Raw genomic sequence first — 26,243 nt, 5'->3', positions numbered from 1 at the left:
GATATTTATTTTGTTGATTATGCCATCTATCCAGTGGCTCTTTGACACCCCCTTCTCCCAATATTAGGAATATTTTTTTAGTATCATCATTATTTTTCTGTGGTGGCGAGCCCCAGTGCTGAGTGACTGACTGAGATTCATGTTTCATCAGAGGAGATTCAGTCATGATGGCCAGTGTTGAGGGTCTGCACAGACCACAGGAGGAAATTAGTGTTCTGTACTGGCATCATATTACACATCATCTGTCTGGTTTTATAAGCAATTGAAATTTAAAAAAAAACTTTTTAAAGAACTGGATCAATAGCAGACAGAAATAGGCATTATGTAATATATGGTAATATATTATGACTAGGGCTGGGTGAAATAATCGATTTAATCGATAATCGATCGATTTCATTTAAAATTCACATAATCGATTCACAGGGCACAAAATGGATTTTTTGGTTCTTTTTCTTTTTGGTTAATTTAGGTCTGTGGAAAATACCCAGTAGGTATTAGTCAATTAGGCCTAGGCCTACTTCTTACAACAGCAGCTTTGGGGGAAATCCTGGCACCAGGAAGGGAACGGATTGAATTGATTCGGAATGAATCGAATCGAATTGAATCATGCTTAATAGATTCAAAGCCCTAAGAATCGAAATCGAATAGATACAGGAACATGGCTGCGATACCCGGCCCTAATTATGAACACAATCCATTTTAAGTTACATCAGCACAAAGTATTATTCACCATTGTATTGCCAAAATGTATTATACATAATGTATTATACATACTATAATTACAAAGCCAAAGAATGTGGAGTCCTTTCATCAATCTTTAATTAAGCACATACATACATTAGTAGGCCTACATGGGGTGCTGTGGCATGCTTCTCTCTGAAGGGTCTATGGAAATCAGCCATTGATCATGGTGAAACTCATCATCACACAAAGAGAGTTTGCCTTAATCCCCCTCTCACAGTGTGGAGGATCATCTCAGGACTGTTGGCGGCATGCATCCCTCGTGTCTCTGGTGGATTCCCACACAGCCCTCATTACACACACACACACACACACACACACACACACACACACACACACACACACACACACACACACACACACACACACACACACACACACACACACACACACACACACACACACACACACACACACACACACACACACACGTAATCAGGGCCCCAATCCTGTTTGCACCAGAAGGGGACTACAATTAAATGCATCCTGGAAACCCCTTACCAACTCATCTCATTTTCCAATCAGATTGCAATCAGATGCATCCTGATGATTATCTTCAGCGCATGTCACAAACAACGTCCAAATACTTAAAAAAAAAAATGCACATGCACATCAATGTCTGGAACATTCTTCAAATTATTTTCCTTGCTAGTTTGGATCAAAACAGCATAAACACGCATTTCATTGATTTTGCTTTTTAAAAAATTAATTTAAATAAAAAACACCTGTTCACTGTCATTCAAAATGTCAAGCCTATTTTGCCACCCTTTAACATTTATCACATTTGCGAAGTTTGTACAAGCAAGTTCTGTTAGTGCAATAGAACAATACTGCAAAAGCACTGCAGGATTTTCCAAAAGTTGGGGCGTTTGATGCACCCTAATGTGCAGCCTGGTCTGACCAGGTCTACCTCGTTCTAATTTCAATCATAATGTGGAGAGATTTTGCTGCTGGATCTTAAATACAGTAAGCCTATGGCAAGGCCAGGCTTATAGGGATGTGATGCTGGCGCATATTTGGCATGTACCCAAGCCCACCGGAGACCATTGTCACCACTGTCATTGTGACACAGCACTCCACACAGCACACAGTACTCACAACGAAATTGCATTCATGCCTTACCCGTGCAAGGGGGGTGCCCCAAACGGCACCCCAAGGGAGCAGTGCGTGGCACGGTACCATGCTCAGTCATGGAGGAGGATGGGGGAGAGCACTGGTTAATTACTCCCACCACCAACCTGGCGGGTTGGGAGTCGAACCGTCAACCTTTTGGCCACAAGTCTGACCCCTTAACCGCTTACCCCTGAATGCCCTGCAAGTAATGCATGCAGGAAGGAGACAGGCATGCAAACAGAAGAGGAAATTTGATTCCCAGTGAATCAGTTTAGGTTGGTGCTGGCCTGCCCTGATTTGCTCTGCTCTCCCCATATGCATCCTGTCCACGCAGCATCATGACATTATAAGCAAATGATACCTCAGTGCTGTCACAGTGGGTCCTTTCCAATATGCAGACTCCCATCCTCGGCCTGTGCTTGTGGCCTCATGTTTTGCTTTCGTGGAGAAAACAAAGTTTCCCCGCTGTCAGCCTAGCCACAACAACTTTTGGGAAACTATTCTTCATTCACCATCCCGATTGCAAATGAGAAAATGACATTAGAAGTTGTGCTTTTGCAAGATATTGAAATACATTTCTGTTGTAAGTGACGTCATCACGAGGCCACAAGATGGCAAGGGAGGACAGGGGTAAGGATGAAAGAACCCAGTGGCCATTGCCCTATGGCGGAATTTTTGGAATGATGACTTGTGAAAACATTCAGGTGAAAGCTTACGTCCGTAAGGGGGAAAACTATATGGCCACACCATATTTATAATTTTGGAATCACCTTACTTTTCCAAACATGTATTTTTTTGGGATTATTTTACCAAAGTAGCCTAGGTACTTGATATAGCTTTTGATAGCAGTTGTTCCATAGATCACTCAATTTATAGCCAACTTCACTGTCAAAAGTGTTTCACACACACATGTCCAAACCCTGCTTGGCTTGAAATAGTTTGTAGCAGTCCAACTGTCAGCGTGTGAACGGGACAAACCGCGGGCCTCACTTTCTTGTCCGTGCCCCTATGGAGGAGCGTAAAGCTCTTCTCCATTCATGAGTCTCGAGGCTGTCGGGCCTCATCACAGCAAGGCTTTTGTGAGGAATTCACAAGTGGCACATAAACATGCAGGAAGCCTCTCGAGGGGGGAGAGAGCGAGCGAGAGCGAGAGCAGATAAATGAAAGCATGGTTCCCACTCTAATTCAGATATAAAATTCCATGATTTTCCATGACTTTCCAGACCCAAAAAACAGAATTTCCATGACCATTTCGGTAAAAAGAGATGTGAAAAAAATGTTTTAAGTGTGAAAACTGAAGATTATCTTCAGCCCTAGAGCCGACACCGAGCCACCGATAGACTTCAGTGGGCTCATTGCATTCTAAAAATGTTGCACATCACAGTGCAAAACTTAACTGTCTCTGGCGAAGCGTTGTAGTATAACCAGTAAGAAACAATGTAGTACACCAAACAAAAAAGTTTTTGCTTTTACACAACTGTTGAGAAAAGTCCATGATATTCCATGACTGTGCATGCAAAACGGTAAAATTCCATGACTTTCCATGACTGGGAAAACATTCATGAAATTCCATGATATTCCATGACCCGTGGGAACCCTGTGAAACGATCTGAGAGAGAAAAAAACCCTCATATAATATAATGGACAGAACTGACAAAAACTGTCAGTGTGTGCCGGAGATTGTAATAGCCTGCAAGATGGCTAAATTATCAATTAAGCAATACCAGATCAAGAATGTAACCCAATATGTGGGATTAATTCCCTTTGGAATGGGGGCTTTAATAAATTAGATAATTGAAAACAAAAAAAAGGAATGCAAATTACATTTATAACCATGGAGCCAAAGAGCTAAAACCAAAGCTGGAAATAACGCGTCTGGAAAAAGGATCAAATGTGACAGAATACATATGTGAAGCAGAATGAAGAACAACCTCAGTCATCCTCTACCAGGGAGAAAAAAAATCTTTGCCTCCACCTAGTGGTGATCATGAGTCAATAACAAACAACAAGAAACAGGTTTGCAGAAATGGAGACTTTACTGAAGTGGAGCTTCAAGCACAACAGTGAAAAAAATACTAGGATTTTAGATAACTGACAAAATAAGCTTTTAATGTAATGCCATGCAAACATACCAAAGCTGTAAACAAGTGCAAAACCTGTTTTGCTACAAAATGCATTACAGGGACAATGAGTAAGTATCAAGCTGGTCCACTTTGCTGGTTTCCTTTTTTTTTTTTAGTTCACACAGTTTCAACAGAACCCAAAACTTGCCATGAAGCACTCTCAAAAAAAGCACAAACCAAGACTGGTTTATAGTAAGCATACAAAATACCTAAAGAGATATTAAACAGTCTTGCACAAAAAGCTGCAAGGTTAGAAGGATAATAATGTGCATCCAAGACAGCCTAAACAGATGTCACATTAATGGAAAGGGTTAAAGATTAACTGGCAATGTGAGACAAGTCCCTCACACACAGCACACACCACTCACTTCCTGTGTGTTATGGCTCACTACACAAGTCAAGTCAGACCTGTGGTGGTGGTGGGGGAAGATGGTGTGGGTGGGCGGGCATCCATCCGTGGCTGTGTGCGTTTGACGGGAGATGGGGTTCAACACTTGCGAGGCTGCTGGATGAAGAAGGTGCGTGGTATGTGTGGCTTCTCCATTGCCGGCCGGACTCGGCTGTGCCGCACGCTCACCGGGGTCTCCGGAAAGTCATGGCCCAGCTGTAGGGGAGAGAGAGAGAGAGACCGAGAGAGCGAGGTGTTTTCAGTCGATGCAAACACAAAACATTTCCTGTGTACTACATTTCCTGTGTATTACATGAAGAAAAATCAGAGTATGGGGGATGGCCTACTTGCAAATGTTGCCAAATTGAATAGACCACGAACCTCAAAAAGGTTTCATACCATGGTGTTGAAAAGCATTAATATGTTACATCAATGGCCCGGGAAGTAAAGGGATAAATTTGTTACATATTACAGTTATATAAATGTACAGAACACGCAGTAATGCTACACAGAAATAAACCCCATGCCCCCAATCCCATTCATTCTTTTACCGCTCACAAATCACATGGTCATATTTACGAATGCAAATGTGACCTCTATAAAAATCTGACTTGAACTGACCTTCTCCAGCGTACCAGCCGTCAGAACACTGACTTGATGCATTTTGGAGCTGGCACTTGCTGGTCTGGAAAAAGAAAACAAATAATCATTATTACATAATCCACTAAATCCTTCATTTGCTGTGTTTTCATAGAGGAGCAATCCACAATGACGTAATGTCTTAATACATGCACTAGTACAGTGGTTTTCATAGTAGGGGCCGGGGACCCCTGGGGGGCCGCAAAAGAGGTACTAGGGAGGCCGCGGCAGGTTGGCAGGAAAAGCATAGCATAACAAATTAATGAATTGCACCTGTTAATGAATTAAATTAAATGAATTAAATAATTAATGTACACAAAAATAAACAAAAAAAGTAAGCTTAACACTATTCCCATTAGTTAAGAACAGCGTTATATTGCATATGTGAACATAAGCCTATACTGACAAACAGACCTAGACTAATGCTTGAGACAGGGTATGCAAAAAAATAAATAAAAAAATAAATAAATAAAAATAGTGTGGCACGACCATGAAAGGGGGGCCTTGGCTGGAATATACCAGCATATGGGGGGCCTTGTCATGGTAAGGTTTGGGAACCCCTGCACTCATGGCGTAACTACCATTGAGGACACAGGTCATGTCCTCTGTATTTTTTTCAGTAATGTAAAATATATCTATGATGAAAATTGATATATGATCAACAATGATACATTCAGTCTGTATACGACACCCCCATTTATCCTCAAGGCAGTGATTGATAAAAACAAACTGAAGAGTTTGACTGAAGTATTTGAAGCATTCTAAATGTACGGTATAGAGTACAGCACACAGTATTTGAAAATGTCTGGTTACGGCCCTGCCTGCACTAGTACATTCATTCAACCTTTTTAGGCCTCTAACAAGGGGTAGCCTATCTACCATCAAACAGTGATTTGGCAGAATAGCCAAAGGGCATACACCGGATGGATTCATAAACAAATGCATTCAATATCCAGTACTTTATTGATTGAGAGCCATGTGCTCACCCAAGAGGTTGCCCCCAAAGCCTCATTATAGGGTTTGGGTAGGGTAACCAGAAGGGACATCATGTCAACCACCCTAGAGGTCCATTAATCCTCAACTACAAAGCAACATACCTCGGCTTATCGGGCCTCTTGGTCTCCTTCTCTGCCGCTCCTGTCTCCTCTGTGCTCTTCTTGGCCACACGCATACCGCCAGCTTTCACTACACAGAGAGAAACAGCACATGGATGTTATGCACATTCCAGACAGCAGACAGTGGGGGTGGACAGGCTATGGCAGGGGTTTAAGGTCATTGGCGCATAAAATGAATTAATTTATTTGGGTCACGGGCAGAGTGGAAATTTGTACATGTGCCTAGGCGTTTCCATGTTGGCTTCAAAGGGCGATTGTTTTTGCCTTTAGGCGACGACGGTGGGGTGCAGCGGACAAACCAAACTGGCTGCGCCGATCAGTTATGGTGAGATTTTGCAGACAGTAGCCTACTACTGTGATGCGGTTAGTGGGGGCAACACTCGATGGACTAATGTTATAAAACAGATAAAAATCATTATTTCCATCATTGAAGCAGCATGCCACATCACAAGCTCATTGAACGGGAAGCACACATTGGGTTAAAGACAGCCACGCCCCCTTGGAAACTATCGAAGACGGAGAAAGGAAAAATCAACAACAAAAGACATGGGCATTTGTGCATGGTGGCAAAAATTGGAAAGCATTTTAACCGTGGACTACACACCACATTACACAATCCATATGCGTTAACCGAATCCCAAAACTTGCGCAAAATAGTTAACTAAAGACTTACGAAATCTTAAAACAATTCAAGTAAATCCCTTAAAATGATGCATATAGTTTAAGACTCTGTAGTTCAACTAAGCCTACTGTAAACAACCGAAAACATCCCCGTTTTCAAATGAAATTAAAAATATATACAAGAGCAGCCAAACATAAATTCAACACTGGAAAACTCGGGGAAATAACCTGCAATTTACGCACGAAACAAAATGTCAGCTGTTGGTTCCTTGCATTGATGTGCGCGCATGGATATCTAGGCAATTCGATGCATGAACTAATATAGATGGCTTTGGGATATCGTCCATAAGGAACAGTAGTCCTACTTTTACTGTGTGGAATGAATGCAAAGCACGCGTTTAGAGCATTTCCACGAGCAATCACAACAAAAGAAACTCAGGCTATTGTCTGAGACAGAACATTTAAAATCAAGAACAGTCAAACATTAATGTACCTGCTGGAGGATGGCCAGCCTTCAGATTAAGATTTTCTCTCGTTCCGGATTTTGGTACTTGCACCATGTTGAAGTTTTGTTCACAAAATGGGTACATAAAGTACTATCACGCCCACAAGGTTGTTTTTATACTCGTAAAATAGCGTGACGTAGTGCGTTCTTCTCTCAGGAAGTTCACGGCCTTTGCGCACGGCACACTGTTTATATAGCCTACCCTACACAGCACTGTGCTGTGCAATGAGGAGGCTGACGGAATCCTTTATCCACATGATCTGGAGAGCAGCACTATAGCGCAACCGTAGACCGAGCTGTTTTCTTTACCCATTGTGGTGGGCTGGAGCGTGAAGCATCTCCTCCAATCGCATTCGTCATCACATTTTATAGGTTGTTTTGTATCCTTCAAAACAAGCGCAACAAATGTAACCATGAATGTAACCATGTGAAATATCTATCAATTTCAAAAGAGGATGACTCCAGAAACCAACGCGGCGGCATGTTATAGTTTCTATGATCTTGCCGCATTTGGTCATGTGTAGGCCTACTGATTTGCATTGATCCTTTTAGGCTACTAAATCTGTGCGTATTGTACAAGTTCAGACATGCCTAGATTCTAAGGGTGTTGTCGAGCCTCTTGAAAGGTCACTAAACCTGTCATAACCAACAGATAGATAGATAGATAGATAGATAGATAGATAGATAGATAGATAGATAGATAGATAGATAGATAGATAGATAGATAGATAGATAGACGGACAGAGGAGCATAGGCAGTGTGCAACGGGATTGTGGCAAAACATTTCTGATGAGAGTTTGGGAAAGATTATACTGTAGTGCTATGTATATCAGAATTATTATAGCATATAGGCCTATCTACAAGTAGAATAGATACATCCATGTGGTACATGATGCACTGCTCTCTGGAAATGTTGTAGTTGTGTTTTATGATCAGATATAGGCCTATCTGTCTCTACTCTCTATTAAACTTTATACAGCCGCAGATAATAAAATGAGACCACTTTGAAATGAAGTTTTTTTTCTGATTTTACAACTTCTAGGCATGTGTTTGAGTCGAATGAACATTGCCGTTTCATTCTACAAACTACAGGCGGAATTTCCTCTTAATTTTGAATGAAAATATTGTCAGCTTTTATTTGGAGAAAATGACAAATAGACAAAATATGCAATGTTTTTGTATGCTTTCCACCAGTCTTTCACATTGCTCTTGAATGACTTTATTGCAGGCCTGGTGCAAGAATTCAAGTAGCTGGGTTGATGGCTTGTAACCATTCATCTTCCACTTGATCACTTTCCAGGGGACTTCAATGGGGATCCGTCCTGGAGTTTGGGCTTATGACAGGGCATTTAATTTTCGAACACATGCCTATACAGTAAAAGCAGAAAAACTGATAATTTTGAAGAGGTCTCTTTTTCTGTGGCTGTATATCAGACCTACGTGTATCTCTGTAAGAAATCTAGAATAGAAACGTCTACATGCATGTACTTTTGTCCACAGTACATCAAATCGGTGACACATCTGATGGTTTTATGGCTGCAGTGAACACAGGAAATATACTGTAGGCTATGGATATGAGATCTGCACTGGCCAAATACCACCACAGATTTATTTTTTTGCAGTTGGGATAGTCAATGGTAGCTAACTACCTTATGAGCTGTACTGAACAGCAATGGAAAAAATAAATACATTTTTTTTGCAAACTGACAACGTGATTCGAAACCACACAATTTGTTTAAAAAACAAGAGTGATCTTTTATTACTCCAGACTCAGAGCATTTCAGATGCCAACTTCCATCTGCCCCCACCATCTCCCTTCATACTCCATATATTTATTCATCTATATTAAAGTCAACATGGCAACACGTCCGTGCTGATGAGAGTAAACCTGGTGGCCTTTTTTTCTGTTATTTACAATAAAATGATGGAAATGTACAAGACTCAGTGGCATTCACAATCGCAACAACGAACACAATTTCTTCCCTCTGTACAAACTAATGACATTAGATTATTATTATTATTATCTTTTACTCTTTTACAGATACATGGTGGTGATCCATTTTGGCCTACAAACACAGTCCCCCACTTGATTCTCTATCGCAAACCTTTTTTTTAAGTCATCACATTGCTCACTCTTTCTCCATGCTATCACATCTACGTTCTTAAAAAGAAAAAGAAAAACCCAAAGCAACACAAACACCTAGACAGTGCAAGGACCTTGTGAGGTCCACCGTTGCCAAGGTATTACACCCTCTCCATGTTTTTATTCCGACACACTCACGGCAAAAAGATTCCTCTCTCTTCTCTTCCAGCTCTCCCCAACATCATCTCATCCAATCAAAAACATACAGACATTCCAGAGATTCCTTCTTTGGCTCACTTTCTGTTTCCCCCTTCTCACAAAAATGCAATTTCCTCGACCGCCACATTCAATATTTTTTAACTTTGTTGTTTGTTTTTTTTGTTTCATATAAAAAAGGAGACAACAACAAAAAAAATATTACAACATACAAGTTTTGAGACACACGCACACACGCAACAAATAAAAGTTCATGTGGAAGAGTTCACGGGAGCCTCTTCACGAAGGTCCCAGCGACTCTCATCTTTTATTTCATCTCTCTTTCGTTGGTTTGTACGTTCGTGCGTTCGTTCGTTCATGTTTCTGCTGCGGTCCCATTATACCCAGGAGTCGGGCGAGCCGGGGTACTGCTCGGCCCGGTAGGAAGGCCTCCGTGTGGTGGAATAGAAGTCCACGTAGTTGGTGGTGGCGGTGGCTTTGAGGCCGAGCGGCTGCGGCGCGTAGTCGGCCGTGGAGTAGCGCACGGCGCTGGCCGGCTCCTCCATGTAGCGGTCCTCGTAGCCGTGCGGCGAGTGCGCCAGGTACACGCGCTGGTACGTCTCGTAGTTACGCCGGCCCGGCTCCTCAGCGCCGTAGTACTGTGGCTGTGGGAAACAGAGTGAGATTAGGGATGATCATATATTTACAGTAATACCAATTGAAACATGTCATATACCGATCTTATTTTCTTAGTTCATAAGTTTCGTTCTCCTAGTACTGTGGCTAAGGAAGAGAGCATGAGATTACAAGATTAGAAATGATGTGATTATATCAATACCAATTAAAATTTGTAATGTACACAATCTTATCTCCTATGTTTTTAGGCTTCGTTCCCTTGTACTGTCGCTAGGAAGAGAGTGTGAGAATACAAGATTAGGGATGATCATGTGTTTATTAGTACCAATTAAAATGTGTAATGTACCAATAACACTTAATATGTTTCGTCATCATAGGACTGTGGCTGTTGTGGAGATGGAGAGGGGGATAATAGAAAATATGGGATGATCATTGGTTTAGAATACCAATTCAATGTGCAATGTACCCATCTCTGTACCAATTTCACAGTTTCTATGCTTCGTTGCCGTAGTAATGTGGTTGTCATGGAGATGGAGAGAGTGAGATGCAGACGATTAGAGACTTAAGACTTAGTCGCTTTAAAACTTCAATTAAAAAGTTATGAATATGCATTTCTTGACCATGCCACCTTTTCTGTGGACTCCTAAAACAGTTTTAGATGACCCACTATAATCTTAACTTCTGATTGATGGTGTTTAATCTTACTCTCAAGAAACTGAATGATCTCCTCCTTAGGTACTTTTGTTTATACATAAAATTGAATGAAAATTGTCACCTTTGACAAGGCAGTACATTTTTATTCCAAATTGCCTGTGCCAAGTTCTGATGTTAACACCTTGTGTGTACCACTCAGTGTGAGTGGAATCTCTTTCCCCTTCACATCTTGACCAATCTTTTACACTCCAGAGATGACTCACACTGCACGCCAACACAACTCACCCACTGCGGTCAAAGTATGAAGGAGTAATGAGCTGAAAACCACAGACCTCGAATCACGACTCACAGCTCTTTTGGCTAGACAGAGGTGTCACCTCCATATGCCTGAGAGACATCTTTAATTATAAATACACAGTGTTGCATCACCGTCTAACTGACCATGGACCGTGGGTGAGGCCTTAAGGGTAGGCCTAGTTTATGCCTCGAGATCAGCGTCACTGCATCATGATGCAGTGAGCCGCGCAGTTAACGTAGTGAAGCCCCCCCCATCACGCAGGTACTCTGGGGCACCTCCCCAGAATTGTGTCTCGACGCAGGGAGCGACGGCGTGAAAGGGCGAAAATAGGTCTCTGATTGGTCCTCTCGACCAGCCTGCTCTGTCCTCGAGTCGAGAACAAGCGCTACTTCCTTGTTCTAACCTTCGTCGGTCTATGGACTGTGAGCTCTTCATTAAATAAGTTGCCCGTGCTTTGTTGTTTGATTTATTTACACGAACCGAAGACAACACATGCGCTTGCAAGTTACGACGCTGAAGTTATTTGGACAGTTGAACAGTGGTTCCGAGGTCGAGGAAACATTCCGCTTCGTCCTCGACAAATGAGCCACTTCTTAGTTCCAAACTACTACTGTGGCTGCCAGTGCGATCAAACATGCACGTGATATAAAGATTTAATGTTTCATTTTCATTCTCGTCGAGTCTGTGATGCTAAAAAACAACCGACACGTCTAGTTTACTCTTTGTATTGAAGGCAGTTTCAGCGTGGAATGACATCGCGCAGACCGTGCTTCAAAACAGGGCATAAACAAGAATTAACTGCATCATGGCTGCGTCAAGCTCACTCTGTGGCACAAGTAGGAAGCATAACTGAGCCTTAGCCGAGCGTAAAGCAGTCTTCCTCCACACAGGCTGTGGCAGGTGTCTGGATGCTACCCAGCACTGCCCAGCCCAGCCCAGCCCACTACAGAGTTTCCTGACCTTTTTTGTCTTGCCCCTTTTGCCCCTAAGACTTTTTGTTGTGCCACGAGTACCCTGGATTGACTCCTACTCTATGTTTCTTCCTCTATCCCAATGTGACTATGCTCCAAGTCCAAGTACACCCTGCAGTGTGCTTGCGTACCCCTAGTGGTTCATGTACCACTGGTTGGGAAACACTGCTATTACTTAACCTGAGGTTCGGCCCCCCCTCCCACCCATAGGGGGGGCGACTGAGATTGCAGGTGGTCCATGGAATTTTGTCTGCATTGAGGTTAATAAACACTGCTCTCCATCAAGCCTCGCTCTCTCATACCCTTCTCTTTGCACCAGGGCCGGCGATAGGCATAGGCAGACAAGGCGGTCGGCTAGGGCAGTGTTTCCCAACCTTTTTTGTCTTGTGTACCCCCTAAGCATTTTCGTTGTGCCATGAATACCCCCTAAGTCAAGTTTTATATCGCTTTCTCTATCCCAATGTAACTAAGCTCCATGTATTTGTTAAAATTATATTTTCCCAACTACCCCCTGCAATGTGCTCGCGTACCCCTAGTGGTACACGTACCCCTGGTTGGGAAACACTGGGCTAGGGCACCAAATGTCTTGGGGGCACCATAGTAACCCTTGAAAATCCCACAGAATTAGATTGTCGAGTGAAATAGAACGTTAACACCTTATATTGACACAGATTATTCATGGGCGAGTAGGTAGTAGATCAGCTGAGCTTAATCAAATGGACGACGCTTTGTTTTCAGATGACAATTTCTAAATTTACAAATGCCTAGGCCTAGGGCACCAAATTGGCTAGAACCGGCCCTGCCTTGCCACCTCAGGCCCTTGCCAGTCCATTTCACTCAGGCTTGTACAAAAAGCTAACCGGAGCCAACTCCCTTCGCCCCAAGCCTGGCCCTCTACTAAGCTGTCCGCACAAACCTGTTTGTCTTCCTCCATTAGTGCAAAGGAGCGAGTCAGCCATTCACCTAAGCCCTGCCTCCAACCCAAACTCCCCTAACAGGTGGAGAGGAGAGGAGAGAAGGTTGCTGCTTGCTCGCTGAGGGCTTGGAAACACACACACACACCGATGCCAGACAGATCGATAAGATAACAGACAGGGTGATGAGTAGGGAACCTCAGATTGAGATGAGAAAAGAAAAGCCTGGCGGGCACTTGAAGAGAGGGGAAGAAAGGCAACGTTGTGTTGGGTGTCCTTTGCAGCCTATTCAGCAGGGGTTGAGGAGATAATGAATTCTACCACTGACTCCTGTGCTACTGGCCCTGGCCTGTAAGCCGTGTGAGCTAACGACTTGTTCCTCTCACCTGTGTTCTTCTTGGCTCCTCTCGCGTCGGCGAAGAGTAGGACCCGATGTAGTACGGCGATGACTTTGCAGACCCTAAAAAAAGAGGAAGAGAAACAAGAACAAAACCTTTATCTCTCCGTGTCAGCAATCTGCATTGGCACACACCATACATCAGATTACACCACATTATCTGTGCGTGTTTGATGAAAATGTAAAACACCTCTTCCTCTACAAAAAAAACAAAAAACAACAAAATGATTCCCCTCTCAGCCTATAACAGAAAGACACCTCACTAAATGTCAAACCCCGACCCATGCCGTGCTGTGCTGTGCCATGTTGGCTAGACAGCCACGGGGCACAATGAGATGGCGTTGCCCAGCTACTGCACCGCTGTGAAAACAAGTGACCTGGCGTCTCTGCCCGCCTGGAGAGCGGGAAGGGAACACAGCACAGTTGGATCGGGCGGCGAGATAGTAGATAGAGCAGGGTAACAAAAGACACTTGAAAAAGCCAGACGGCCGAGTTGCTGTTTGTTGAGCCTGTGGGCTGGAATTTTTTCTTTGGCCTAATTTTTTTTGTTCCATGGCCGCGGCGGCATACAGGGACAGACCTCTCTTAGCCATCTCCTCTCTCTCCCCTGCCTGTCTGGACAGTCTGTCTGGGCCTCGGGCGTTGTGTGCCTGACTGCCTGAATGTATCTCAATGTGTCTAGAAAAGTATCCTCTAATATCCGTATGAGGACAGAGTAATTGAGAGTAACCTTTTTAAGCATCGCAATCTACATTATTTGTGAATATATGATCAAATTGAAAATACATGGTTAGGTCACTGCACAGAAGCATATTTTTTCATAATGTGCCATCTCAAAACTGCACATGGATCATAATAAGCGTTTCAGGCATGGACGTTGAAGCACATTTCTAAATGCATATCTGACCATCTGTGTCTGAATCTGAGGCACTGAGTCAGCCAACGGTTCGTGAACAGTTCTCACCTAACAGTGGCATGAGCAGGACGTTGTCTGTGCACAGTCCAGAGCTTGACTAGAAACGCTTTTATGTGTCCCTGTGTGTGTGTGTGCATGCGTGCGTGCGTGTGCATGTGAGTGTGCATGTCTGTATTTAGGGCCGGCGCTAGGCATAGGCAGACAAGGCGGTCGCCTAGGGTGCCAAATGTCTCGAGGGCGCCAAGTCCAGAATTATACTATTAGCATTTAAAATAAAGCATTCAACTTTACACTGACAATGATTTTTCATGGGCAATCTGAATTTATTTAGATACTAGATCTTCTGCGCTGATTCAGATGTATGGCACTATGTTTACAGGTGCCCATTTCTAATTCCACATACAGTAAAGGAAAGATGGGTGCTCAGTCGCCTAGGGAACCAAATTGACTAGAAGCGGCCCCGTTTTAAAGAGAGACTAGATGAGTGTCCATAACGTCGGCAGTGAGGCTGGCTGCTCTGTTGACACTATAGCCACCCCCACCCCCACCCCCACCCCCACCCCTCCAGGCTGCCGAGTGCAGGCCCTGTCCATCTGTCCCCTCCGGTCTCTCTCTGCCCCACCTCGCCCCGCTGCACAAAGCCTCCTTTGTGGTGGATGCCCAGTCCCAGGCCTTTACCCCCCTCTCCCAAACACGTGCACGCACACGCGCACGCACGCACGCACATCTCCACACCTCTCAGAGACACAACACAACAAAAGGGCCCCCCGAACAGAAGGCAATGTCTTCCTCTTAAATGTGGCAGTCATGACCAAGCAGAATGCAAAAGCCCTTGTGTCTGAGTGTGTTAGAGAGAGAGAGAGAGAGAGAGAGAGAGAGAGAGAGAGAGAGAGAGAGAGAGAGAGAGAGAGAGAGAGAGAGAGAGAGAGAGAGAGAGAGAGAGAGAGAGAGAGAGAGAGAGAATGTGTGTCTGTCTGTTTGGCTGTCTGTGTGTGTATCTGTGTGTCTGTGTGTGTGCCCGCAAACGTATGTCCCACTAGTTTGCACGGGTCTTTGGCTCATGGAGAGGACGGTGCAGATTTGCACAGAATGTCCTCACACAGTGTTGCAGTGCATTACTACCATTCCTTAAGGACAAGAGGAGGCCTGGCTGGCATAACCTCAGGGAAAGTGCATCCATAATGAAAATTCGAATTCGAAGCACACCACAAAAATCTGGTTTAATACACATTGTTATGTATACAGAATAGAGGGAGAGAGAGCGCGTGCGAGAGAGAGAGACAGAGACGGAGACAGAGAGAGACAGAGAGAGACAGAGAGAGAGGTCTGGGTTTTTCCACAAGTGCTTGTTGCATAGTTTTCTCACGCCAACTCACCTGCGTATTGGTTTTTATGTACATTGTTGTCGCCTTGGTAGTTATAAAATTGCATAGTTGACTGGGCCCTCGGGTAGTCGGAGCGCTGCTCTTTGATGCCCAGCATGGCAGGGGAGGAGGTGGCACTGCCCGCTGCCAACACACACACCAAACAGTACCCATCACACACTTGTTCACAGTAATGCTGTAGTGATTTTCAATAATGTTAACAGGAGTAGTTGTTGCTGTTGTTACAGGCTTTTTTTAGACTGGCTGCTGTTTGCCCTTAATCGGCACTCATCACAAATTTATTCACAGTATTCCTTAGTAGTAGTAGTAGTAGTAGTAGTAGTAGTAGTAGTGGTAGTAGTGGTAGTAGTAGTAGTAGTAGTAGTAGTAGTAGTAGTAGTAGTAGTAGTAGTAGTAATATGTGTACTGTAGTTGTTCACATCACATGCATTTGCATTGGGCTGGTGTTTTGCCCATTGTACTATTTGGACTATTGTGATTCTGTGGCCTTACCCGACTGGTGTACTGGTGACATCTGCAGTGTGGTGGTCGGCAGAACCGGCTGAGACTTGAACCGCTCACGTTCCAACGTCGTTACCGGGGTTACGAAGTGATTCTGGTTCCATCCATCCTGGTTAACAGACACATAAAAAACAGATATATTGAAAACGTGTTTAATCCATTTAAGCCTGAGGCACCTTGAGGCAAAAAGCCTGCTAAATGCCCATGGTCTTTTTTGGGAAAATGTGCCCTCAGCCTATAAAAAAACTAAATAAAATAGTTATAAATAAGTTGCATTTAAAAGACAAGACCCTCATCTTGCATGTGTTCATTCAGCTCTAACATACCCACATATATTTTTTTAAATCCTCAAATCTCACGAGCCTGAATGCTGCGTCTAAGCAGTTCCAGGTGCCAGATCCAGCATCAATGGGTTAAGGTGCTATGCATTTCAATGTCATTTCTCTTATTGGAGATGCACAATGTGTGCAACTGGAGACCAAATGCCTTAGATGTGATGAATGCTTCACTGGCATGCAGAAGTTGGCAGCTTCTGCACTGTGGAATCCAGTCCAATCGTTCTCACCTTCTTGTAGATGGTGCGCAGGTCCCTGTACTGCCAAAGCGTACTCAAGACCTGGGCAGCTGCCTTCACCACCTTTACGGAGAACCTGGAGAGACAGAGAGACAACCTCCCTTATTAGACTGACCAGAGGGAATCCACTAAGGGTGTAAATAATAATCGAAATGTATCGATGCATCGATCCTATGGCCGACGGTTTAATCGAATCGTATCATATCGTAGGGCATTCTTAAGTATAAAAAATAATTGAATTGCTGGCCCCTGTCCAATGCCCTAGCTCCATAACATAAAAGAAGTAGAAAGTAATTGAAAAAAATTTGAATCGAATCGTATCATATCTTATTGTATCGTAGGGAATTCTAAAGTATCAAAAATAATCGAATCCCTGCTTTAAGAAATCAATACTGGATCGTATCGTCACGGAGGCTGTGATTTACACCTCTAGAATCCACTATTCTCACTCTTTTAGGAATGAACTTGGAGGGGCACTGTGGCACAGTGCGCTAAGCCCCCCACATATGGGCTTTTTTGATGTGTTATGTGTGCCTGCCCTTTTATCTACACCATTGTCATGACATATGTTATGCTGGACTAAATACTTTTGCTTGTACAGTGTTTTGGGACCATGTTCATGGTGATCTCACACTTCAATAAACTGAAATGGAATTGAATTGGCCGGGCTTTACCAGAGCTGAACTGGACTGACCAACAGGGCTTGGCCATAGCTTTACATTAAACACTACTTAACTTCAGCTTATCTGCGTCCATATGTGCAGGGGTGGGTGGGGGTGTGAGGGGATGTAATCTTTATAGGATCGGGAGATGTAGCATAACAAACCAGGGGTTAGCAGGTTTGGCTGGGCAGTGTTTCATAAATCTGGTGCTCTCCACAAGGCTTTACATAAGGCCCTGTGGTGCTACAAGTACTACGGGCCCCAGACAGTTTACACACTGGAGGATGTAAGACAGCATTGGGATTGTTTGAAATAGACTGCTCAGCTGAGTGGCTGGCTGAAATCCAATGCCTTCTGGGCTTGGAAATACTGATGAGTTCGGACAGCCTCCTCTGGATGTCGTCATATTACACTGGTGTGGTGCATACAGTGTGGTATTGGTGAGATTAAAACAAGATTATATATTTAAAAAATGTCTCAAATTCTTTACACTACATTACACTGCATTTTGCATACACTTTTCTCAAACGTGACTTGCAAAAGATCACATAATCAAATTCAGCAACATACGATGTGTGGGGGAAATACAGAATACATAATAATAATGTAACCAGGTTTGGGCAGGGCTAGTGTAGGGATGTAGTGATGAGTAGGGCTAGTTCTGCTGTGAAGGGACACTGAGTTGAAGTCTAGAATGTTTTCCCAGCCAGTCCACCTCAAACAGGCCCCATTCATTCCTGTTTGGCTCCAGCCTGTCCCCCAACCATGCAACATTTCTCAATCATAAGTTATCACCACCATGGATGACATGGGACCAACCATCCATTTCAATATCCAATTCAATCCAATTGGGGCACAGCCGTAGCCTAATGGTTAGGGAGGTGGTCTGAAGTTCAGATGGTTGGAGGTTCGACTCCCACCCCTACCTACACCATCCATACCTGAAATGCCCTTGAGCAAGGCACCTAACCCCACATTGGTCCAGGGACTGTAGCCAACACCCTGTAAGTTGCTTTGAATAAATGTGTCAGCTAAGTGTAAGGAAATGTAATGTAATGTAATGAAATGTGATGTAATGTAAATCCCTTATGATTACATCAGTGACTCCCAGCCTGTCATCAGGTCACCCGAACCACCACCATTCCCATGCCACCCACCTCTCCCCACGGCCCTTGGTGATGTTGACCAGCTTCTCGATGCCGCCGGTGTCGGCCAGGGCCTTGGCGTTCTCCATGTTCTTGCTGGTCACCTCGTGCAGCGTGCAGCAAATGGCCGCCACCGTCTCGTCCGACAGCTGGGTGGTGTTGCCGCCCGGCAACCTGTTCACCAGGTCCCGCATGGCGTACTTCCCTAAAACACACACATATATGGCATTTGAGAATGAGCACACACACTTTCCTGCGTACACACACGCGCACGCACACTCCTGGGTATGGGGGTGAGATAGCGAGACGACAACAACATACATTTAACATTATGTAATCCGTTCCTGTGTGCGCTGCTCATTCAACAGTGTATGCGCGAGCCTTCCAGCGAGGGGCAAGGGGCTAGGCCAAAGAACACTATGTACTTTCCTCTCTCTCTTCCTCTTATTTGCTCTGTTCTGCTCTGCTTTTGCACCACTGTGCTATAGGAACCACAGCACCACACATGCAGCTGTGTTGCCAGATTGGGCGGTTTTCCGTTCCGGATGGCTGTCTATGGGTAAAAAGGGCATTGGACAGGTTTTTCTGGCCATAGAAATCAATAGAATTTGGTTCAAATTGGGCAGGATTTACAGCCTTCGGGTGGTTTTTGAGCATTTTTTTGGGCTGGAAATTGTGAGACACATCTGGCATCGCTGTCAAGAGGAGATGTGGCCACCCACTGAACACTCCATTGTCAAGGACGCTGCACTGCAGTCTTCACATACACACACAGGAGGAAGCAGCACTGCACTGCGACCCTCTTGCCTACTATCCCCAAATCCTCAGTCTGCTCTCCTCACTCAGTCAGGGAGAGAGGGAAGAAAAGACAAAAAGTTTCTTTCTCTCCTTATGCTCTTGCTCTTCTTCCGTTTCATTTCCTTCACCACCTTTTTTCCAGCCCTTTCTGTCTAACATACCTCCTCTTTCTCGCCCTCCTCCTCCTCTGACTTCTCCTTCACAGTCCTCTGTTTCCAAAACTTTTCACAAGGTAGCCCCAGGCTTTGCTCTCTACTGTTACATCAGGGGGGGACTACTGCACGGGCCTACAGGGTCCAGGTCCAGGGGCCCAAGACACAATTGGGCCCTGAAGCCCAAGCCTCTATATTTCCACGTTGCTTTAAAAGCACACTTTTACAACTGCTTTTTTGTTCAAATGTTATTAGTTAACAAACCCTGGAACCTCCCAACAACTTAAGGTCTCAAACCCTGAATCTTTTAAACTAGCAACAACCATTGACAGGGGCCTTTCATGTTGTCTGGCTCAGGGGCCCATGGAATCATAATCCGTCTCTGGTTAGGATCCAAGCCCTTCATTATTTCCACAGTCGTTCGCCTAATATATATATATATACTATAAACCCTCTTCCGTGGAGAGGAGAGAGCACAGTGGGAAGACGCGAGGGACGGGATTGGAATGCAACTGGGCTGTGACGATCCACTGCAGGTTTTATTATTACGCTTTTAATTGACTCAAGTGCACACACTCCTCCCTCACTTTTAGTTTCTAAACTGCATCTCCATTCGTTCCCCTCTCCTAGGGCGCGACGCATGGGGTGTTGCGGTAGGGTTTGCTCCAACAACCTGGCAGGCGTCACTGACTTGGGAACAGTACAGCCGGCCCGTTCTCCCCCCTCAGATCTTCCGAGCCAATTACTGTTCAGCACGATAACCTCCTTTCCCCTGTGTAGCAAAACAATTAGACCATCTAGCATGCCACTTAGGGAGAAACTGGACCCTTTTGTTTGAAAGGTCTCTCCATTCGCTGCGGTTATATTAGAGGAACAATGGGCATTGTAGATGCTACTAATTGCTTTGCAAAACAGCAAACTGTCTGGCATATTTGCCATTGTACTAGGCATGTGACCCACTTTCTAAAAATAATGCAAAAAAACACTTTTGATACAACCTCTCTTGGTCAGGGATCACTTGAGAGTGACAACAAGGGAATGCTTATGTCAATGACTATGCTGGATGTAGACATTTCCATACATGTGGATTCATACAACTCAGAATACTTCACCATGATGACCTCTCTGACCGATCATCTCCTTGCTCCTTTGTGTAGAGTTTGAAGTGACTGTGTATGATGAGGAGTTGGCCAGATACTTACGGTACATGTATGGATCTATTCACTATGAAGGCCACTCGTCTGCAGTATGTCATAGAAGTGAGAATACCCCTCACATTTCTACAGATTTAGAAGCGTATCTAATCATGGGATTCCAATTTCCAGTGATGTGAAACTCAAATTCACAAGGGGGCCAACATTAAACTCTTGGATTGCGGGCTAAATGGGCTAAATTGATGTTTAAGTGGGGGATGTTACATTGGCCTCAGCCCACTTATATTCCTATGATCTTCATATTCAAATCCAATGTGGGCCAACTGTAACATACATTTGAAATGATTTCACAGGACAAACAAAATGACCCTGAGGGCCAAATTTGCCACTTGCACATGGCTATGAACCTCCCCGTGACGGCATCTCACCGATGAGCTCCTTGTTCCGGACGTCCAGGGCCATGTTCCTCAGGGCGGTGGCTACGCTGCAGACCACGCGGTCGTTATCCATTCTCAGCAGCTCCACCAGGATGGGCAGCCCCTTCTCCTTACGCACCGCCGCACGGATGTAGGCCGCAAACTACAGAAGACAAGAGGAGAGAGAATAGGTGAGATGTAGGCCGCAAACTACAGAAGAGAACAGGTGAGATGTAGGCCGCAAACTACAGGGAGACAAGAGGAGAGAGAATAGGTGAGATGTACATGTATAGGCCATAAACTACAGAAGAGAAGAGGAGAGAGAATAGGGGAGATGTAGGCCGCAAACTACAGAAGAGAAGAGGAGAGAGAATAGGGGAGATGTAGGCCGCAAACTACAGAAGAGAAGAGGAGAGAGAATAGGGGAGATGTACATGTATAGGCCGCAAACTACAGAAGAGAAGAGGAGAGAGAACAGGTGAGATGTAGGCCGCAAACTACAGAAGAGAAGAGGAGAGAGAATAGGTGAGATGTAGGCCGCAAACTACAGAAGAGAACAGGTGAGATGTAGGCCGCAAACTACAGAAGAGAAGAGGAGAGAGAACAGGTGAGATGTAGGCCGCAAACTACAGAAGAGAAGAGGAGAGAGAACAGGTGAGATGTAGGCCGCAAACTACAGAAGAGAAGAGGAGAGAGAACAGGTGAGATGTAGGCCGCAAACTACAGAAGAGAAGAGGAGAGAGAATAGGTGTCATGTACATGTATAGGCCATAAACTACAGAAGAGAAGAGAACAGGTGAGATGTAGGCCGCAAACTACAGGGAGACAAGAGGAGAGAGAATAGGTGTCCTACGTCGATTTTGAGGGGATTGTTTCCTGTGAGGGGGCATTGTTCTGCAGAGACAATAACATTATTTATGTATCTATGTATGTATCCATCTATGTACTGTATCTATCTATGTACGTACTGTATGTATGTACGTACTGACATGTATGTACGTACTGTTTGTATGTACGTACTGTTTGTATGTATGTATGTATGTATGTATGTATGTACATGCGTGTATATTTATCTATCTATCTGTCTATCTATCTATCTATCTATCTATCTATCTATCTATCTATCTATCTATCTATCTATCTATCTATCTATCTATCTATCTATCAATCTATTTATCTATCTATCTATCTATCTATCCATCCATAGAGCCAGCGCAGCGCAGACAGAACGATGCAGATGCAGAGAAAGAGAGGGAGAGAAAGAGAGAGACAAAGACAAAGACAAAGAAAGAGAGAAGAAGAGGAAAATAGAGAAGAACAGATGGCAAGAACAAAAAGGAAAAATTGTTTCCCGTGACACAGATATCACGCCTGATTGATGGACGTGCTCTACATACCCATGGCCTTTTCAAAATGTCACATTGTGCTTTTGTGTGTAGTATACCCCTTCATTATCATGACGCACAGCCACAGGAATGGGACTTACAGTACAGCGCCATCAGCAGAAGAAGACATTGGAGGGGAAGACAGTGCAGGTGAATAGCCAACAGCAAAATACATGCCAGAGAACTGAGCGAAGCAAACTCCATTCACTCCAATAGGAGGCAAGTGATGGTAGCAAAGATGTGTGATGTGAAACAGTATAGTTTACAGGATGGGATTGTGTTGTGTTGTACATTCTTATTCTTGCATTCAAATGAAATAAAATAAAAGTTCAGAACTTAATCCTCTGCATATGAGTGTGAATTCTGTCAGCGACGGCCAATCAACGAGATAATGTTTCAATCATATTGATCACTGCTATGATGTCTTGACTCTGTTGAGCCATCAGAATGAAAGACTGAATTGTATGCCACTGTGCTCATTTGGGTTTATAGGTATTTTCTAGGGCTGTAACGATACAGTAAACCCACGATTCGGTTCGTAACGCTATTTTTGACCTTTGGTTCGATACACCCCACGATTTCTGAAATGTATCTCATCTGAAGCTTGGAAGCAACAGGTCGGAAGGGCTTACCGGTACTGCGCACCAGCTGTAAATTTTACACCGGTGCTGCGCACCTGTGCGCACCCATCTACTTTCATTTCTGCAGGTAAGTTGCAAATTGCCCTGATGACCGAATGCAATAACAGACGCATATACAAACATATACCTCAGGCGCACAGATATGATTGCTAGATACCACATTGACCATTCTTTTGCATTCGCACGGATGGCTAAAGTCAGATTGCCGTCTAGCCGGTACAATGTTGCCATCCATTAGTAATGCATATTATCCTGTAGGCCAGGGGTGGGGAACCTTTTTCATTCGAGGGGCCACTTCAAATTCATCCGAGAGCCGTAAAAGTCCTTCGAGGGCCGTACTATGAGCACAAACCAGGATTTTGCCTTGCACTTTTGGCCTATATTGACGGCAGCCACCTTTAAAACAGACCCCACCTTCTCTAGGACCCCTGAATATAACTTAATTGTAGATTAATTGTAGATTTTAAGATTCCTTTACAAAATGTCATACTTCATGTGAAGCTGCTTAACATTAAAATTACATCGGGGGCCGGATAAAACGGTAAAACTAGGTTTCCCACCCCTGTAGTAGGTGGTAACATGGTTGCTTTACGAGGGGGGTGTAGGGCCTGGTGGGAAAGGGGCAGTGTGGTTAGAGGCCATTGCATTTGCCTCAGTGAATCGACTCAGTGAAACTTGTATTCATATCTATGACCAATATACACGTACAGTATACATTTGCCTACACCTGACACTGACCTTCCAGTTGCCGGCGGAGAGGTTCTGCAGGGAGCCTGCGGCGCCCTCCAGCGTGGCGGGGTTGGAGCTCTCGGCCAGCAGGGTGAGGTAGGGCTTCACCACGGCCGGGTGCCACAGCATCTCAGCACCCTTAGGGGACTTGGAGAAGCCGGGGATGGGGCCCACTCCGTCCCACTGGGGTGCAGAGAGAGGGGGAGAGAGAGAGGCGCAAAAACACATACAAATAAGTGAACGTATGAACACAAACACACACAATCTGTATCCATCTCTGTAACACTGTGATAACACACATGTGGGCGTGCACACACACACACGCACACAAACGCACATGTTCACGCTCAAATACACACTAACACAAAACAAGAAGTTCATGTACACATGCACGCACACGCACGCACGCACACACACACACACGCACGTGCAAAGTAAAGGTTGAAAGCTTCTCATATCTCAAGGGACTGAGTGTATCTGCTGGGGGATGAGAGGAGGCTTAGGAGGATCTGGCCCGGCACTCCCTTTAAATCCTCCCTAGGGCCTCTCTCTCTCTCTCTCTCTCTCTCTCTCTCTCTCTCTCTCTCTCTCTCTCTCTTTTTCTCTTTTTCTCTCTCTCTCTCTCTCTCTCTCTCTCTCTCTCTCTCTCTCTCTCTCTCTCTCTCTCTCTCTCTCTCTCTCTCTCTCTCTCTCTCTCTCTCTCTCTCTCTCTCTCTCTCGGAATGTGTGGGTTTATGTGTGAGAGAAAGAGTGGGTGTGTGTGTGTGTGTGTGTGTAAAAGTGCATACAGTCTGGTGTGTGTGTGTGTGTGTGTGTGTGTGTGTGTGTGTGTGTGTGTGTGTGTGTGTGTGTGTGTGTGTGTGTGTGTGTGTGTGTGTGCAAAAGTATAGGGATGAAAAACAGAGGTAAACAAACCCACCTGCCTGTGTGCGCACTACATAAGCGATGCAAGTATAGAGATGACAAAAGAGAGGTGTGTGTGTGTGTGTGTGTGTGTGTGTGTGTGTGTGTGTGTGTGTGTGCGTGCGTGCGTGCTTGCGTGTGTGTACATGAAGTTCTTGTTTTGTGTTAGAGTGTGCGTGCGTGCGTACTAAAGTAAGGGAAGAAAGTAACGGCGAGATGAAAAAGAGAGAGATGTCAACAACCCCCACCTGGTCCTCGGGGGAATCTTTCTTCTTCTTCTTCTTCTTGCGGCCCCAGCAGCTGTAGTCTGCCTCCTTGCTTGGCGACTCGCTGCCCAGCAGGCCGTCCAGCTCCTGGGCCCCCAGCAGCCGAGCCGGGGGCAGCTCCAGCTCTAGCCGGTACGACAGGTTCCTCAGAGTGCAAATACAGTTCTCCACAATCTGCAGCATGAGGGGAGAGGAATATACAGACAGGCTAAGGGTTAACGTCTATCTCACATGGTTATTGCCATTGCTTTGGTTAGTTCTTCAGAGTGCAAATGAAGAGTTTATTGGCAAAATGGTGCATCAACCATTTTTGACTTTTGTATTTTGTTATTGGAAATGACTGGTCAGAGGTTCTATCACCTATGAGTGAATTCATGCCATTCAAATAATTTTGGGAACATACCTTTTAAACATATATAAAATGCATTTTGCAATGCAATGCAATGGAATGGAATGCCCAATTGAAAAAAGTACATTTCCCAACATTCTACAAAATGAATATACACCGTTATGCAACGAAACCCACTCAACAGAGATTCTTTAAGTATATAGAGATATGCCAATGTAATAGGTTACTATGGGCACCTAACATGACCAGGTTCCGGTCTGCCTAAAGGGGCGTGTCATAATACTCCTAGCATTGAATAGAACAGTCCTTAGGTCTGCCTAAAGGGGGATTTCCCCCCCTCCCCCTTGCAATAATAGAACCCGGAAACAATGGGCCAATGGAACCTCTCTCTCTCTACTCTCTCTGCTCTCAATACAGTTCTCCACAATCTGCAGCAGAAGATAGATGGGTATACACAGGCTAATGCTTATCTGACATGTTTAGTTCCTTAGAGTGCAAATACAGTTCTCCACAATCTGCAGCGGAGGAGAGAGGAATATGCACACGCCACGGACTAGTGGTTAACATTTCGTCTGACATGTTGAGTTCCTCAGAGTGCAAATACAAGTGCTCCACAATCGGAGAGGGATACAAGAGACAGGTTTATCTGACCACATCCTTAGTAGTTCCTGAGAGTGCAAATAAAGTTCTCCACAATATCAACCAATGAGAAGGAGGGATGCAGACACACCAGTGGTTAAAATACAATTCACTACAATTTACAAAGAGGCAAGAGGGGAGAGGAGGGCAGGAAAGATGACAGACAAAGATGCTGGTGGTAAATGTTTACATTCTTATGACTGTTTAGTTGCTTCGAGTGCAAACATAGTTTTCC

General features: G+C 44.5%; 2 protein-coding genes across 6 annotated transcripts in view; both read right to left on the bottom strand.

Moving 5' to 3' along the window:
• Window positions 1-3,871: 3,871 nt before the first annotated feature.
• On the bottom strand, window positions 3,872-7,392 carry dap1b (death associated protein 1b). Its single transcript, XM_063214034.1, has 4 exons — window positions 7,234-7,392; window positions 6,102-6,189; window positions 4,987-5,050; window positions 3,872-4,581 (listed from the first exon to the last, which is right to left on the bottom strand). The coding sequence occupies exons 1-4, from the start codon at window positions 7,328-7,330 to the stop codon at window positions 4,465-4,467; spliced, it is 366 nt and encodes a 121-aa protein (XP_063070104.1). The 5' UTR covers window positions 7,331-7,392; the 3' UTR covers window positions 3,872-4,464.
• A 1,368-nt stretch (window positions 7,393-8,760) lies between these two features.
• LOC134461246 (plakophilin-4-like) overlaps window positions 8,761-26,243 on the bottom strand; it is a 175,152-nt gene continuing 157,669 nt past the window's right edge. For all 5 annotated transcript variants that reach the window (XM_063214031.1, XM_063214029.1, XM_063214033.1 and 2 more), the window contains 9 exons: window positions 25,003-25,194; window positions 23,861-24,034; window positions 21,109-21,259; window positions 18,589-18,781; window positions 16,761-16,845; window positions 16,187-16,304; window positions 15,686-15,817; window positions 13,383-13,456; window positions 8,761-10,188 (listed from right to left, as the gene is read on the bottom strand). In XM_063214031.1, coding sequence (XP_063070101.1) covers window positions 9,922-10,188; window positions 13,383-13,456; window positions 15,686-15,817; window positions 16,187-16,304; window positions 16,761-16,845; window positions 18,589-18,781; window positions 21,109-21,259; window positions 23,861-24,034; window positions 25,003-25,194 — 1,386 coding nt within the window. In that variant the 3' untranslated portion in view covers window positions 8,761-9,921. The remainder of the gene's footprint in view (window positions 10,189-13,382; window positions 13,457-15,685; window positions 15,818-16,186; window positions 16,305-16,760; window positions 16,846-18,588; window positions 18,782-21,108; window positions 21,260-23,860; window positions 24,035-25,002; window positions 25,195-26,243) is intronic.

Source organism: Engraulis encrasicolus, chromosome 13, assembly GCF_034702125.1.
Source record: "Engraulis encrasicolus isolate BLACKSEA-1 chromosome 13, IST_EnEncr_1.0, whole genome shotgun sequence".
NCBI classification, from domain to species: Eukaryota; Metazoa; Chordata; class Actinopteri; order Clupeiformes; family Engraulidae; genus Engraulis; species Engraulis encrasicolus.
This window is presented reverse-complemented; position numbering and strand designations above follow the sequence as displayed.

Excerpts from the sequence above, each read along its gene's own strand:
- dap1b (XM_063214034.1), bottom strand. The coding sequence starts at position 7,330 with ATGTACCCATTTTGTGAACAAAACTTCAACATGGTGCAAGTACCAAAA. Across the intron at positions 6,190-7,233 it reads GGCTGGCCATCCTCCAGCAG|TGAAAGCTGGCGGTATGCGT; the intron begins GTACATTAATGT and ends CTCTCTGTGTAG. Across the intron at positions 4,582-4,986 it reads CGGCTGGTACGCTGGAGAAG|CTGGGCCATGACTTTCCGGA; the intron begins GTCAGTTCAAGT and ends TCTCCCCTACAG.